The sequence below is a fragment of the Nomascus leucogenys genome, chromosome 3 (genome assembly GCF_006542625.1).
Source record: "Nomascus leucogenys isolate Asia chromosome 3, Asia_NLE_v1, whole genome shotgun sequence".
In the NCBI taxonomy this organism is placed as follows: Eukaryota; Metazoa; Chordata; class Mammalia; order Primates; family Hylobatidae; genus Nomascus; species Nomascus leucogenys.
In genome coordinates, this window is record NC_044383.1 from 19,158,229 (window position 1) to 19,172,918 (window position 14,690).

A 14,690-nucleotide genomic window follows, 5' to 3' on the forward strand; every position below is an offset into this window, starting at 1 on the left:
GTTGGCCCTGGAAATTAAGGTAAAAAGCAGCAAGCAGATGTTTTCACACACCCTAAAGTGTGCGCGATTGGCAGCGGCTGCTCAGAGAGGTTCCAAGAGAGTGGAAGCAATCCCCAAAGAACCCGGAGCAGGCTTGGTTGCCCGCCCCACTGCCCTCGTCGTCCCTCCAGGAAGGCCTAGGACAAAAGCGCGCTGGCTCGGGAGTCAAGCGCGAGGAGCTCTAAGCCAGTCTCAACCTCCTAGCTTGGATCTCAGTCTCCTCCTCCAGGCATTGGGTTTGCAGCGGGCGGGGACGGGGTGGGGAACAATCTTGGAGGCCCACCCAAGCCCGGCCTCCCGGAGCCTCCCCCAGAGTTTGGGAACGTCCCAGTCTCGTTCCCTCTCGACGCCCCCGGAGCCAAGACGTGAAGGGAGTGCCAAGGCGTTCGGGGGCGGCGAGCGGGGCCGTGGGTGCGCACCGACTCAAGCGCCGACTGTCAGCCTCGGCGGGCTGGAGTTCGCCGGCGCGGGGACAGGGGCGCTGGGGGCGCGCCCTGGCGGAGGCCGGTCCGAGGATCCGGGGCGCGGCGGCCCCGCCAGGAGGTCCGGCCGCGAGCGTGACCTCACGGGGAGGGGCCAGCGCGGCGGCCTGGGCGCTGAGCCGAGCGCCGGGAGAGCAGCGCCGAAGCCGAGCCGCGAGGAGCGCACTCCGTGGCCCCGATGGAGCGGTACAAAGGTGAGGGCGCGGGTTCCTCGCGCGGCGCACACCCACTCCCTTTCGCCCAGCAACGCGGAGGGCAGGGCTAGGACTGGTCTCGCCAGGACTCGGGATAAGCAGAGCCCGCTGCCCCCACCCAGCCCGGACCTGGGCCTAAGGGGGGGCGACAGCGGCGCCGCGGACTGGGCGGGTGGGCTCCTAGGTGGCTGCCGCGGCCTGAGCCCTTTGATCCTCCCGGGCGCGGAAAGAGGGGGTCGTCAGTGGGGGGCGTGGCGGGGCTTCTCACCTGTTGCAGGAGAGAGGGTGCGCCCGACATCCCACTCCACCCTCAGTCCCACCGCGCAGGAAAGATGCCTGGGGCCGAGGAAGCCCCGAAGAAGGTGGGAACCGTGCTGAGCTGCTGGGGGCAAAGGGGCGGGCTGTTGGGTCCTTTCTCCCGGGCGCCCGCCGGGCTAGGGGCTTCCTGCTCCCGGCAAAGCGCTTGGGCAGTGGAGTGGGCGCGCAGACCCTCCCCGGGCTAGGTCGGGCCTCCCCAAACGTCCTGCCGTTCGGGTCGTCGTTTCTCTCCAATCCCTTCTCTGCTCCCTCACCCCAAGAAAGGAGGGATGCGAGGGTTGGGGGCCGAATGGAGTGCCCGGCAGGTGGAGCTCCTGGAGGCGTCCCGGCCCGAGGGCTTAGCTCAGTGAGCAGCTGGGCGAGCTTTGGGTTTGGCGGGGGGCCAGGATCTCCGCCAAACTCTGGTGGGCGGGCCGTCCCGGGTGCGCCGGACGCCCAGCTTAGCACCAGCATTCGGAGCCTCGGAGCTGGTCTACAAGTCTCGATTGCGGTTCTTTTGAAAAGGGAGTACAGGGAGTTGCCCCTTAAGAGGAACCCTGCGGGCGCTCTCCCCTCCCCCATCCCCCGGCAGACCCCTTCTCTTTGGAAAAGCCTCTTGCCTTTTCTTTTGCTGGACCGGTCTCCGCCAAACCTGCGGGAGGAAATGCTGCTTCTATATTTGTTTTCCCCTGGGAGAGAGTAATAAAAAGAGAACGCTCAGATTCCCAGGAATCTCACTGCCGGCGGGCTCTGATCCCTGAAACTGACATAAAGGGACCTGTTGGGACCGGCTTCCCTAACGTAGTCATGTCTTTCACTTTCTCATTGCTTTTTCTCATCTGGGTCGCCTGGTTACTGGTGAAGGCAAAAGATCCAAGTCCCAGACAGAGCTTCACATGTTCAGTAAGGGTCTTTGCCGACAGCAGGGAGCCGGCGGGGGGGACAGGGTTAAAGGAGTTGGCCACCTTTGATTTCTTTCTGTGAACCCTCCCTGGAGCTTCTCTCGCATTTGTAACCCGGTGGTTTTCTTCGTCTCAAATTCTACTGGGATCACGTCAGTTTTGTGCTTGAATGACTGAATGCGCGCTTATGCTGTCTCAGACACTTGAGGAAGCCACAGTCCCGCTCCTTGTAACATGGCCGTTTGCACTCCCTCCCCCACTGGGGCCCCTCCGCCCTTTGGGAGGGACCCTCTCTGGGAATTCAGGCTTTGAGTTGAGCCTGACAGGAAGTGTTGGCCTCTGGGGTGCCTTCCAGCTCCCTGACTTGCAAAGCTGGGGTGTGTGTATGGAGGCGGGGGTGGTGTTAGTTGTAGGTTGCAAGCTACTTTCTCAAATCAGCATATTAATCTCTGTAAATCAGGGCAAATCACATTTGGGGTCTTCTTTCCAAATGTCCAGTTATTCTCAGAAGGCTTTTGTATTAATAACTTTTGACTTGGCCCTTGACCTGATAAAAGTCTTCTTAGTTATCTTTCTCTCTCAGGAGCTTAAAATCCTCCCACCCTCGAAGAGGATCAGTTTTTGCCAACTGAAGGGAACTTAGTTTCCAGGTCAGGGTGCTTATGTTTTTGGTAACACATGTATCTGCCTCATCATTTTGCAGTAAATCAGACACAGAGTGATAAGTGGGTAAACCTGAGAATTATCTAGGTTTCAGAGGCTAATCCAACTCAAATTCCAGTGTTTGAGTCATGAGAAAAATCTTTATTTTGTCTCGCTGGTGTCATGCTGCTAACAGGTTTACTACACCTTTCACTGAGGAATTTGGGGATCCCCCAGCCCCAGGATATAGAATTCCCCATTCTCCTGAGAGGCAGATAAGTTGTGCTTTGAACACCCTTTAAATGGAAAAGTTCATCTGTGCAAAATACAAAATGAAGCCCATCTCTGATTAACCAGTGTAACTGACTAGAATCAGTAGTCTCCTCTTGCTTTTCAGAGCCTGGGGCCATCCATCTACTTAAAGTTGAGACTGAATAGTTATTGGAATAACTAGGAATAGTAGTTTAAACAACAAAGTTAAATGGAAAAAGCAGGTTTATTTAGTTGGGCTCCTGGAGCCTGAGTAAAAATTGTAAAGAAAAATTCTTATTGTGTGTGACACTTTTTAAATGTGTTATTTAAATGCCTCTTCATTCTGTTTCCGTATTTCCAATTTTGAGCTCTCCCTCTCTCAGGTAGGTGGAAATGCCTCATGGCTGTCTTCAGAGTCTCAAAATGTTTTCTCTAATTTGCAAATCTTATAAAGCAGTTCATGTAGGAGAAATTGTCTTTCCATGTTCCTTAGCCTGCGTGTTATATATACTGTACATCCTCCAAAAATAGCCTATCATTTTCAGGCTCTGAGTGGATTTGCCATTGTCTTGTAGGATGTAAAGTGAGGTCTGGAGATGATGGGTGGTGGGAATATCACCCATGTGACATGCCTGATGCAGAGACACTTCCAGACTTTCTTCCCAGTCCCTTCCAAGATTTCTGCTAGATAGCCATGACTCACCCAAGCAAAAATAAGGGATCGGGGAGTATGTGGGAGTCCCTTCCTAGAGAGATGGCACTTTTATGAGAGTTGCCATAAATAGTGATGGTAAAGTGGCTATGTCTTGTATGTGAATCTCTTTGGCATTGTATAAGCAGTAAGACTCTCACAAATGTCAGGATGTGGGGCCAAGTCCTACAGGGTGCTTTGAGAAGGTTCCCATCCTTATGTGTTTATATATTTATGACTCTCATAAGAGCATCCTTTTATCGCTGTGCATGAGCCCATTGGCTGAACTCACCCAATGTGGTCACGCATTCTGGTTCTGACTGCTCTCCCAGCTGGTGAGTGAGTCTGGGCCAAATGTGACTGACCTACTATCTGTGGATTGTGCTTGGAACATCCATGCCGAAGCTTCCTGAAATTGCATCATACTTGGATACAGATGGGCCTGGTTGAGATATTCAGCTTCAATTTAGATCACAGTAATTGGTTGAAAGTGTAATCGTTCTTTTTCTGTGGTTCTTTTGTTTCTGAATTTGATCATCCAGTCCCCCCACTTAGCTCTAGAGCGCTGGAGGCAGATATGAACTGCAAAGAGTCAATCCAGTAAAATAACTTCAAAGTTTGTATGGGAATCCTGAGATCTGTGGTCAGGGAAGGTCTGGAAAAGAAAAGCAAATTAAAAGAGATGGGCATGCTGCCTTCAGGAATCATCTGTATTTGTTATTTTTCAATGCCTACGACCTCAGGTTTTTTTGTGTTGAAGTTCTATCTAAGGCAGTAGTTCTAAACCTTTGCTGTGCATGGAATCATCTGTGGAGCTTTCAAAAATATGGATGTCAAGGCCCCACCCAAGACATTCTTATTTAATTGGTCTAGGGTACAGCTTGGGCATTGTATTTTTTAAAGGTCTTCAGGTGATTCCAATGTGCAGCCAAAGTTGGGAACCAAATTTCCTCCAAAAACATGAAATGTCAAAAGAGCAAAAAAGATCAGTAATTTTATATACACTTTCCTCACCTGGAAAAGTAAAAGCAAGTGTGGGGTGAAAGGGGTGCCCCCCCATACGCACATGATGTGCCTTAACCAAATCTTGTAATACCTGCAGATATCTACTGTAATCACCTTCAGCTATTAGAGGCTTTAAAAAGCTATGGGAACGTTGCTTAAAAACGATCTCAAATGTGGTGCTTAAAATTCTAAGCTCAGGGTTTGCTCCTTGTACTTGACCCTGAGCTCCCTGACTTTGAAGTTTCGTGGGAGCCCTGGATGATGTGGCAATGAAATGGTCTGAAACAGAAATACTGAGAGGTCACTTTTGGTGCTGAAAGGCCAAGCAGAGTGGGGGAATTCTGCTTTGGGCCCTTCCTCTCTTCTGAAGGGGTGGGAGCCCTGGGAGCTGGGCTGCTTCCAGCACAATTAAAGGGCCAGGAAAGGCCAAGGAGCTTCAAAGCTGAGGAAGCTGTGCCAGTTTTCTTCCAATTCTCTTTAATAACGGGAAATGTTTCTTTAAAGGCTTCTGTCATTCAGAGAAGGGAGATTTTGCTCAAGCCAAGGGAGGATGGCTTTTTCTGTCCAGAGCCCTGGCCGAGACATGAAGGCAGTCATGGTGCAATGAAGAAAGTAGCAGCTCAGGAACCTGGAGACCCACGGGCTTCATTTCCTTGGGCAAACTGCTGAGCTCTCCAGGCCTCAGTTTCCCCAGCTGGAAAACAACCTCCAGTGTTCGCAGTGTTCCTCTATCTGACTTTCCAATGGCTCTTCGATGCTAGTTGTTCTGTGCTCACTGAGGAATCTTTGGAGAGAGGATGTGTCTTGGGGAGGAGAGGGAAATGAGGGAGGGAATGTGGGTGGGTAGCCCAGCAAAGGTCAGTTTAGGATTGTGATTCTTATAAATAAAACCAATTTCCTGTCGAGAGCTGGAGAGTAGCAGACTTAGTGGGAAAGAGAATGTCATAGGCCATGTGAGGAATTCATTTCTCAAGGACTTTTGTGTGACCGTATCTCCAAAGATTGTTCATCCAGCCCAGAACCACCCTCTGCAACACGGAGCATTATTCACTCCCATTTGAGAGACAGGCCAACTGAGGCCTACGGAGATTAAGCAACAGTCCAGACAGCCAGAAATAGGATACAATAGCCCTGAGAACTGAGTCTCTACATGGTAGAATTCCTTTTCAAGGATTTATTTAGGAAAGAAGTGCTCAAAGCAATTTCAGATTCATTCCTTATCAGCGTCCCTTCAGCCAGAGAGGGACTAGCTGCTCGGTTAAACTCTCCTCAATCTTCAGGACCTAGCCCACATGTCTCTTCCTCCAGGAAGCCTCCCCTGACTCCCACTGTGTACCCTCATTACTCTTGGGGTAGCCTCATTAATGCCTAGCACATCGCAGGTATGCAACAAATATTTGTGGAATTAGTGTCACATTTGTCTAATAATTGTACATGTCTTATGTTTGTTTCCCTGCCAGGCTGAACTCCTTCAAGACAGGGACTTTGTCTTTCCTTATGTCCCTCTCCAGCCCCTGGCACACTGCCAGCTGCAGAGTAGGTGTCTGGGACATGATTAGGGAATGGGGAAATGAACAAATTCCAGGCAAAGAGATCACATATTCTCCCGTGCTCTAGCTCTGGAGAACAGACCTGGTTCACAAAAAGAAATGAAGCAAAATCTCAAAGGCAGATTCCAGAAATGGAGATGAAAGCCTACAATGGCCACCCTTGGCTTTCCCGACTTGAGCCTTATTTCTGTCTGTTCCAGCACAGGGGTGTTGCTGTCTGGTGGTACAGAGAAGGATCCGGCAGGTTTCTGCGTGTGAGTATGAGCCTGTCTGTGCCCTCTGCAGCAGCTCACCTGGCCTCCAGGGCTCCCGAAGGCGCAGACCTGGCTCTGCCCATGCTCTGGGTGGATGGTTGAGGGAGATCAAGGAGCTGGGCACCGGCCTGGGCACTCAGGGGCTCGGGATTCTAATCTGGCTTTTGCCACTAACTCGCTATGCGACCTTGGGCAAGTCAATTAATCTTTCTGAGCCTTGTTTCCTCATTGTATGAGTGAGGATAATGATTACTAATCTACCTTGCAGGCCACTTGGTGGAATAACTTGTAAGAGCTATTGGTAAAGACTTCGAGAAAGAGAATGTTAAATTAATGCAGGGGAGCAGATACCCTGAAACCTCTGGCATGTGGTTCTGATCCCACCAGTTCCTGCCTTTCCACAGTTCACTGGGGCTCTGCCCCCTGTGTGCTTTTCAATGCTGTTGAGAGATATAAGTCGGGGCTTCTCACCCTCTAGGCATCCTAGCTTCTCAGAGATAGCATCTGTGTATTCTTCATGTCAGTGGGGAAAGAGATAGGCGAGGAATTGCTCATTCCTTATGTGTAGAGCTACATCCTAGCCCTGCCTGACTTTTCTCTGATGTCTCATTAAGTCCATATAGGAGAGACCCTTAAATTCAAATAGTAGCTTTGAGCCCTTTCCTAATTTTCTATCACTTGACTCTCATATTCGCCCCAGTTAGTTTCAACAAACAAACTAACCACAAACTGCATTGAGCGTGGAGAAGGGAGAATGTGTAGAAAAACAGGAGCCTGGCTCCCCCTGGACGCGTTGCATTGGAGTGATGCAAAAACACAGTGAGGCCAGGGAACATGGATCTCACATCTCTCAGGGGAGTCTGGTATTAGGGAGGAGTGGGGAGAGGCACCCATGCCAATAGAAGCCCTGTTCTGCTGTTTTCTAAGCAGACCCCTGAGTTCTCTTCTCACTTCGTGGAGCTCCTCCCAGGACTTCAAAGGCAGACACAGTCCTGATGGACTGTGGTGAGCTTGTACGGAAGCTCAGCCCTAGCACACTGCAAATCAGCCTTCTGCTGGAGATTAAACCAAGAGAGGCTAGCCAGCTGTTAGCTTGGAGACAGCAACCACCGTGCACCAGGAAGAATCCAAGCTGGGTGAATGTACAGTCCTACCCTTGGAGGTAGCTTTCCCAAATTGAATGACTAGCCTTCCCGGCTTGCTTGGGACTTTCCTGGTTTTACCACTGAAAGTCTGGTGTCCCAGGAAACCCCTTAGTCCTGGGCAAACTGAGATGGTGAGTTGCCCTATTACCGGACCTAAGCTTTAGTAAAAGCTTCTGAATCAAGAGTTTGATTTCTCCATAGCAAAGATGAGCTAGAACCAATTATTTTGTCTCTTTGACAAGAAAGTGAAAGTCCAAGGCTTAAAAACTGGCAGATCGTAACTTACCACTAATGATACACACCAGTATGCTAAGTGAAAGAAACATACTGCTTTCAAGATTCAAAAGCTTGCACACTGAATGATTCTATGTATATGACTTTCTGGAAAAGGTGAAACTATAGGGAAACAGATCAGTAGTTGCCAGGACTGGGACTGGGGGAAGGTGTGAGCCACAAAGGGTGTGAGGGAAATTTTTGGAATGATAGAGATGTTCAATATCTTTATTTTGGTAGTAGTTACACAGCCATACATACTTGTCACAATTCAGAACTGTGTAGTTAAAAGGGCTTTTTTTTCTGTGTGTAAATTAACCTCAATAAAGCTGACTTTTAAAAACACTGTAGCAGTTGTGATGCTGTGGTATAAGAGGAAGGGTCAAGGTCAAGGTTGGGTATCATGGGTTGTAATTAGCAACTGAGTCTTGGTGTGGGTGTGCCTGCAATGGTTCTGGAGGTGTATACAGCAGAAAAGGGTGAGAAATTTGGTACAAAACAAAAAGGCCAAGGGCTCATGCCTGATGACATCCTAAATGTCAGAGACTTTTTCATTAGGCACAATCAGCGTCATAGTGGAAGCTCTCCCTTTGTTTAGAGAAAAGGCAAAAGCAGCTCCCCCAAAGGCCAGGCAGCCAACAAGCCCAGGAGGACCATGGAATATAAGAGCATTAGACTCAGGTTCCCACCCTGGGAACTCTGCTGCTACCCACACATGGATCTAATGTACTGGCTTTGGCAGCCTGTCTGCAAGTCTTTTTTTTCCACCAATAAAGTTATTGTATTAGAATTGAGTACTCAAGTCTGCAGGCTAATTATTTCCTGGTTGACTTTTTGTTTTTGGCAGTCCCGCTTGTCTATGCTAGCTAGGATTGATTTTGAGGGGAAGAACCCATGATTTATCGAAATAACACACCCAGTTGCATTTGATGTAAGGAATCAGTCCTCTTATTTCTAGACAGGGAGAAGCCTTTTGCTGCAAGGGCAGAATTACCAGTCATCGCTGCACCAGGCCAGCGGACAGGATGTGGAAGTCCCCAAGAAGGAAGAAGTATCACTCTGGTGATCCTAATGGAATCTTAAGATCTTGGTGGTTTCCTTTTTATTTATTTATTTGCTTTTTTATCAAAGCCCATGTTGAATTTGCCTGTTCTTCACGTGAATTTTGTCTGGCTCTGTACCCTGGGGAGCCGGGTCCGTGTCTGCATCTCTATTAAGCACAGCCTGTTGGAAGGCTGTGGAACTTCCATCCGTGAGGACTACCTGGGCTGAGGTCATGTTCAACCATGAATTATACAGGAGTATTTCCCACATGCAACTCTTTTAAATCACAAACACATCCAAGCCACTAGTCACCCACAAAGGCAGGTCTCTTCCACCTGTTCCAGGGTTTTCTGGAAGAATTACAGACTCATAGCCAGTGCAGTCCTTAGTTCTAATGGTCTTAGCTTTGTTAGGGGAAAGCATTGATGTTAGAGAGGCAGGCAGTGTTTTTGTGCATATTTGAAGTGAAATTTCCCTGATGCAGGGTCAGGCCTGGCTTGTGGCTGGTCTACCTAAGAAGGGTCGGGTTTGGGGCAGCCCCAAGGCCCGCGTCTGGTTTGAGTGCAAGGGAGAAGCTGGGAGCTTATGAGTGCGGGATTCCAGATGTTTCCTTCCCTGGGCTGCACACCTCTGCCACAATCTCCCCTGGGCTGCCTGGGCACACTGGCATCTGTTTGGGTTTGGGGGACTGTCTTAGCCTTCTTGTTAGCCCAACAAGTGGGAATCCTGCCATTTCCTTCCATCCTCCACCCCCCGTTTTTTTCTCCCCCAGTTTTTATACAACAGGATTTATTCATGTTCACTGTATTCAAGTCCCCAGATGGGGGGAGAAAAAAAAGATTGTTGAATGAGCTTATTGTTTGGAGGTTTCACTGACTTCTTTTATTTAATACCCACAGTCCTAGAACATATTGAACTGATTTACTAAAATTCAAATGTGGTCCTTTGGAAGGAACTCTTCTAGGGTGCTTCGTGTCCCTGGTATCAGAGCTGGGACCTACTGGGTGGCAAGTTTGCTTGGGCCATCTTCATGGTCTTGGGTCTCCTTGGAGGCAAATATTCTGTTACTATCCTAGACTCCTTATCAGCTCACAATGGTCAACACCCTACCGCCCTTTGCATTGTCAGGACTTTTGCAGCACCTAATTCTAGCACATTCTTTGAATAAAGATGAACACCAACATTAGGTACTACAGTTAACAGAAGCCCCCTGTGGCTTCTGCTTGGCAGTTTCCTGTACACTTAGGGAGAATAAAGGGTGGTGAAGTGGCACCTACTGCTTGAATGCCCAGTGCAGGGCAGCTGGTCCTTGACTGACATGGCAGAGTTGGATCATATGTCTTTGGCGTGTTTTAGAGATGGGGTCCCTACTGTTGATGTTACCAGAATTGTGGCTGAGGATCATGGCGTGCATGGTGGTCAAGCACGGTTTCTGTATGGCTGTGACACAGTTGTGCTGTGACAGTTCCAGATGTCTGGAGCCCCTGGAAGTCTCCTGAGAGAGCAAGGGCAGGTGCTTGAGCTGGGTGAGACTCATGTCTCCCAGGAGTCGATGGAAGCTTGTCTCTGGTTCAAGTCAGTAATATCCCAGATGTTCTGAAAGTAGCCTGGGGCAAAGCAGGTAGGGTGGATCTCAAAACCACACGCACAAGTGTGAGTTATGGGTGCTTCAGGACGCCTCTTGGACGCACAGGCTCACACTGGCTCCTGCACCTGCGTCTCTTGCTTCCTCCCTCCCTCTCTCCCTCCCTCTCCTCTTCCCCTCTCTTCTTTTGTTCCCCTCTTGACTTTCTCCCACTTTTTCACTCTGTTTCTTTCTACCACTTCCATTCAGGTCTCCAGGTCTCCTGGGTCTTGAGTCCAAAGAAGGGATTCCCACTGAGAACCTGAGGCCACAAAGACACAGAGGATAGTCAGACCCGCCCACTCTCTCCTGCTCCCCAGGCCTCTGGTGGTCTCAGGCTGTCATTTCAAATAACCGTGGCTTGAATTTCAGGCTTCCCCCAGGAGGGACAGGTGACCTCAGAGTCAGGGTGGGGAAACTGGGGCTTATTCTCAGTATCTTACTCCCTCCTAGAAGTGCAGGCCTCAATGGAATTTGTTCACTGTGGCTCCTGCTGCTTCCTCAAGCCCTAAAAGGTGTCACTTCTCATGGCCTGCTGCAAAAAATGGCATCTTCCACAATCCTCAGGTTCAGAGCTACTTGCTAACCCTGGGACTTTGCCGGTGGTCCCCCCTGGCACAGTGCAGGTTAGTGTCACGGTGATTAGGGTCCCAGGAAAGGGCACACTTACTCTCTTTCTGTGGGTCCTTAAACAGTGCTATGACTCGCTGACCACCAAGGGGTGGAATCAAAATTCCTGCACTGTGAGGGGCTCCTCCCACTGCCATCCCAAGTCTCCTGGAACTGACTGTCAGAGGAGGGACTGGTGTCCTCCCAGGGGGAGCATGAGAATGTGTCCATTGTTTGGATAAAAGTTCCAAGCATGAAGGCTCAACGTTGACTGAAATAATTTTTTCCCATTGACCTCCTTGCTTCTCAGCGGGCAAGCGCCCATCTCCCGCCCTTCTGAGGCTGGTTTGGTGTATGTAATTGTAAACAGCCCTGGCTGGCAGCAAATCTCCAAGAGTTACGGGATTCAGGTGTCGCTCCCAACTCACCACGCACTGGTTCCCTTGAGAGTGGAAAGGCTGTTTTGTTCTCAGAGGGAGAATTCAGGCTGTTGCTTTTGAGATCGGATCCTTCCAAAGCCTGACTCACTCTCCCATTCCACCCCCAACTTCCCTCCCTGCCCCCAGCCTCCAGGTCTCTACCCATGATGAAAGAGGCTTCGGGGACTCTACTTCATGAATGAAGCCCTTAGCTTGTGGATTTTTGCTTTTCTGACCCGGAGGTAAGAGTGTGGATCACTGAGTGCCCTCAGGTATGCGGGGAGCCACGAGCATGTTTATTGTTGAGCGTAAGAGCAAACCAGCAGCCCGCATTCCCTGTGTGAGAACAGGGGCTCACCAATCAGGGCAAGAGTGTGGGCTCAGGTCTGTGTCAGCCTCGTTTCTTGGCTACAGCCTCAGCCCTGGTGCAGGTCATGGCAGTATGGGAGTGAAAGCCTCTTGTGCTAAGCAGGAAGCCTCAGGAGAGTGTTGGTGGCTTTGGGGCACTTAGTTACCTCCCTTTGCCTAGCCATAGAGTTGGGAATCATCTCAGAGTGAAAGTGATCCAAGGATTGTGTTGGAAAATGCCTTTGGTAGGTTCAAAGGATATGGGGTGCTCCTATCTTGGGGGCCTTCCTGCTTCCTCCTCTCCTTGCAGCCCTAAGCATTTACTTTCCGGGTATCAGGTATGATAGGGGCACATGCATGTTGGGGGAAAGGAGATGTGGGATGACAATCAGCCCCTTTTTCTTAAAATTTCTTAAAGCTATTTACCTAGTGTCCTCAAAGCGTAAGACTTGTCCTACAAGATTTATTTTTCTGCCAAGGCAAGGTTGAGGCTGCTTGGAAGAGAGAAAGTGAGAGTGCAAAGGACCGTGTTCTATTGGAGTGGAGAGACTTCAGTTCCTTGCAGGCCTCCTCTATACTTTCAGGCTTGGCTGCCCTGTGTCTGTGTGTATAGATTTCTTCTCTGGTTGGAGAAAATAATAAAGGTGGTCACATAGCTTGCAGCAAATATTCTCCCCAAATGGCTTTAAAAAAAATTACCATTATGAGTGTGAAAATGGTTTAGATTTAGGAGGAAACAGCTGTCTGGCAGCATTCCTGGTGAGTTCCTGGATAAGATTCTGCGGTGTCACTAATGACTTGATTTGGTATATTTCTGACACAAGCACGCTTGAGAGTTTGGGAATTCTGTGGCTGAGAACTGAGGTGAAGGAGGGAAAGTCCTAATTTCATTCAGGACAATCCAGACCTATCCAATGGATATCTCTTATCCACCTTGATAGTTTAACTTGGATGCACACAAACCCTTTTTCTTTCTTTTTCCCTTTCTTTCTTTCAACAGGGTCTTGCTCTGTCACCCAGGCTGGAGTGCAGTGGCACTATCATGGCTCACTGCAGTCTCAAATTCCTGAGCTCAAGCCATCCTCTGACTCAGTCTCCTGAGCAGCTGGGACTACAGGTGCACACTACCACACCTGGCTAATTTATTTTTCATTTTTTTGTAGAGGCAGGGTCTTGCTATGTTGACCAGGCTGGTCTTGAACTCCTGACTTTAAGCGATCCTCCTGCCTCAGCCTCCCAAAGTGCTGGGATTACAAGTGTAAGCCCCTGTGCCCTTCTTTCTAGGATTCTGTCTATGGGTTTCTCTGAGACTTCAATACATTGCTATCCTAGCTAAGATAAGCCTACATTTCCAGACCCCTGAACCAGGACCTGTCCTTGAGTGCAGGCGGCATCTAGGGCAGCTCACCAGTGGCTGTGGGGAGAGTAAGGAGGTGTGCTGTTCCTTATACTGCTCTGGAGAAAGCCTGAGCCCCTTCTGTACCTGGCTCGTTCCTATTTTTCCAGCCTCTGCAGCCATTCCTCACTTGGCTCTATGCCACAGTCATGCTGGGCTCCTTGTAGCTCCCTAACTTGGGCTTTTCCATGTGCTGGTCCATTGGTTTGAAATGCTTCAGGGCTGCCTGGTAAGCATGTTTGTCAAGGCTCACTGGGCCTTGACACCTTGACCCTGGCCCCCACTGGATCCCTTAACCCTCACCTCATCTTTTACAACCCTCATGGCCATGGTCATTGTGTCTGTGCTATGGTTGATGGAAGTCTATATTTCTAGTAGGCTGTAAGCTCCTTAAGGGCCAAGGACAGTATTTTTGGTGTTCACGGCACTAATCTCACGTGTGGTGTATTGTGAGTAGTCAAGAAACACAAATTGGTTGGGCCCAGTGGCTCACACCTGTAATCCCAGCACTTTGGGAGGCTGAGGCAGGTGGATTACCTAATGTCAGGAATTCGAGACCAGTCTGGCCAACATGGTGAAACCCCATCTCTACTAAAAATACAAAAATTAGCCAGACGTAGTGGCAGACACCTGTAATCCCAGCTACTTGGGAGGCTGAGGCAGGAGAATCGCTTGAATCCAGGAGGTAGAGGTTGTGGTGAACTGAGACCTCACTACTGCACTCCAGCCTGGGTGACAGAAAGAGACTCTGTCTAAAAAAAAAAAAAAAAAAAAAAAAAAAAAAGAAAATAAAGAAACAGGAACTGAATGAGAAATGTTTGCTGTCCTCAGGTTTTCTTAGAGTTGGATTACATCAAAGTTAAGGGCTCTGTTCACTGAGTGACACCCTGGACAAAATTAATAGGCAGCTGGCAGAAAGGAGAGAGAGATTTACAATGTCTAAAAGCTGTTCTATTAACATTTAGGATATACAAGGAACTCCTGCACATCAACCAGAAAAAGGCAGGAATGTACATAGAAAAGACAGTGAATCAAGGGTATGAACAGGAGTTTACAAGTCAAGGAAGCTGCCAAAAGGCTAACAAGTGTCTGAAGAAATGCCTGGGCTCCTTTAGTCATCAGAGGCAAGTCAACCAAAACCACCACCCAGTAGACTGGCAGAAATGAGAAGGTGGCACAATGCCACATTTTCCCAGGGATGCTGGGTTCAACCATCTTCATGCAGAGCTGAGGGAGTATAGGCTAGTACAGCCAGTCTGGAAGGTAGACTTTTTTTTTTTTTTTTTTTTTTGAGACAGAGTCTCGCCCTGTTGTTCAGGCTGGAGTACGGTGGCATGATCTCGGGTCACTGCAACCTCTGCCTCCCAGGTTCAAGGGATTCTCCTGCCTCAGCCTCCTGAGTAGCTGGGATTACAGGTGTGTGCCACCATGCCTGGCTAACTTTTGTATTTTTAGTAGAGATGGGGTTTCACCATGTTGGTCAGGCTGGTCTTGAACTCCTGACCTCGTGATCTGCCCGCCTCA

At 49.3% G+C, this 14,690-nt stretch overlaps 1 protein-coding gene across 11 annotated transcripts in view; it reads left to right on the forward strand.

Annotated features, from left to right (window-relative positions):
• The first annotated feature begins 391 nt into the window (after positions 1–391).
• AFAP1L2 (actin filament associated protein 1 like 2) overlaps positions 392–14,690 on the forward strand; it is a 109,363-nt gene continuing 95,064 nt past the window's right edge. For 5 of the 11 annotated variants that reach the window (XM_030806748.1, XM_030806752.1, XM_030806782.1 and 2 more), the window contains exon 1: positions 392–715. In XM_030806748.1, the coding sequence (XP_030662608.1) occupies positions 700–715 (16 nt within the window). In that variant the 5' untranslated portion in view covers positions 392–699. Of the gene's footprint in view, positions 716–6,254; positions 6,309–14,690 lie in introns of all 11 variants that reach the window. The other 6 variants (XM_030806758.1, XM_030806766.1, XM_030806776.1 and 3 more) reach the window with 5 other exon arrangements.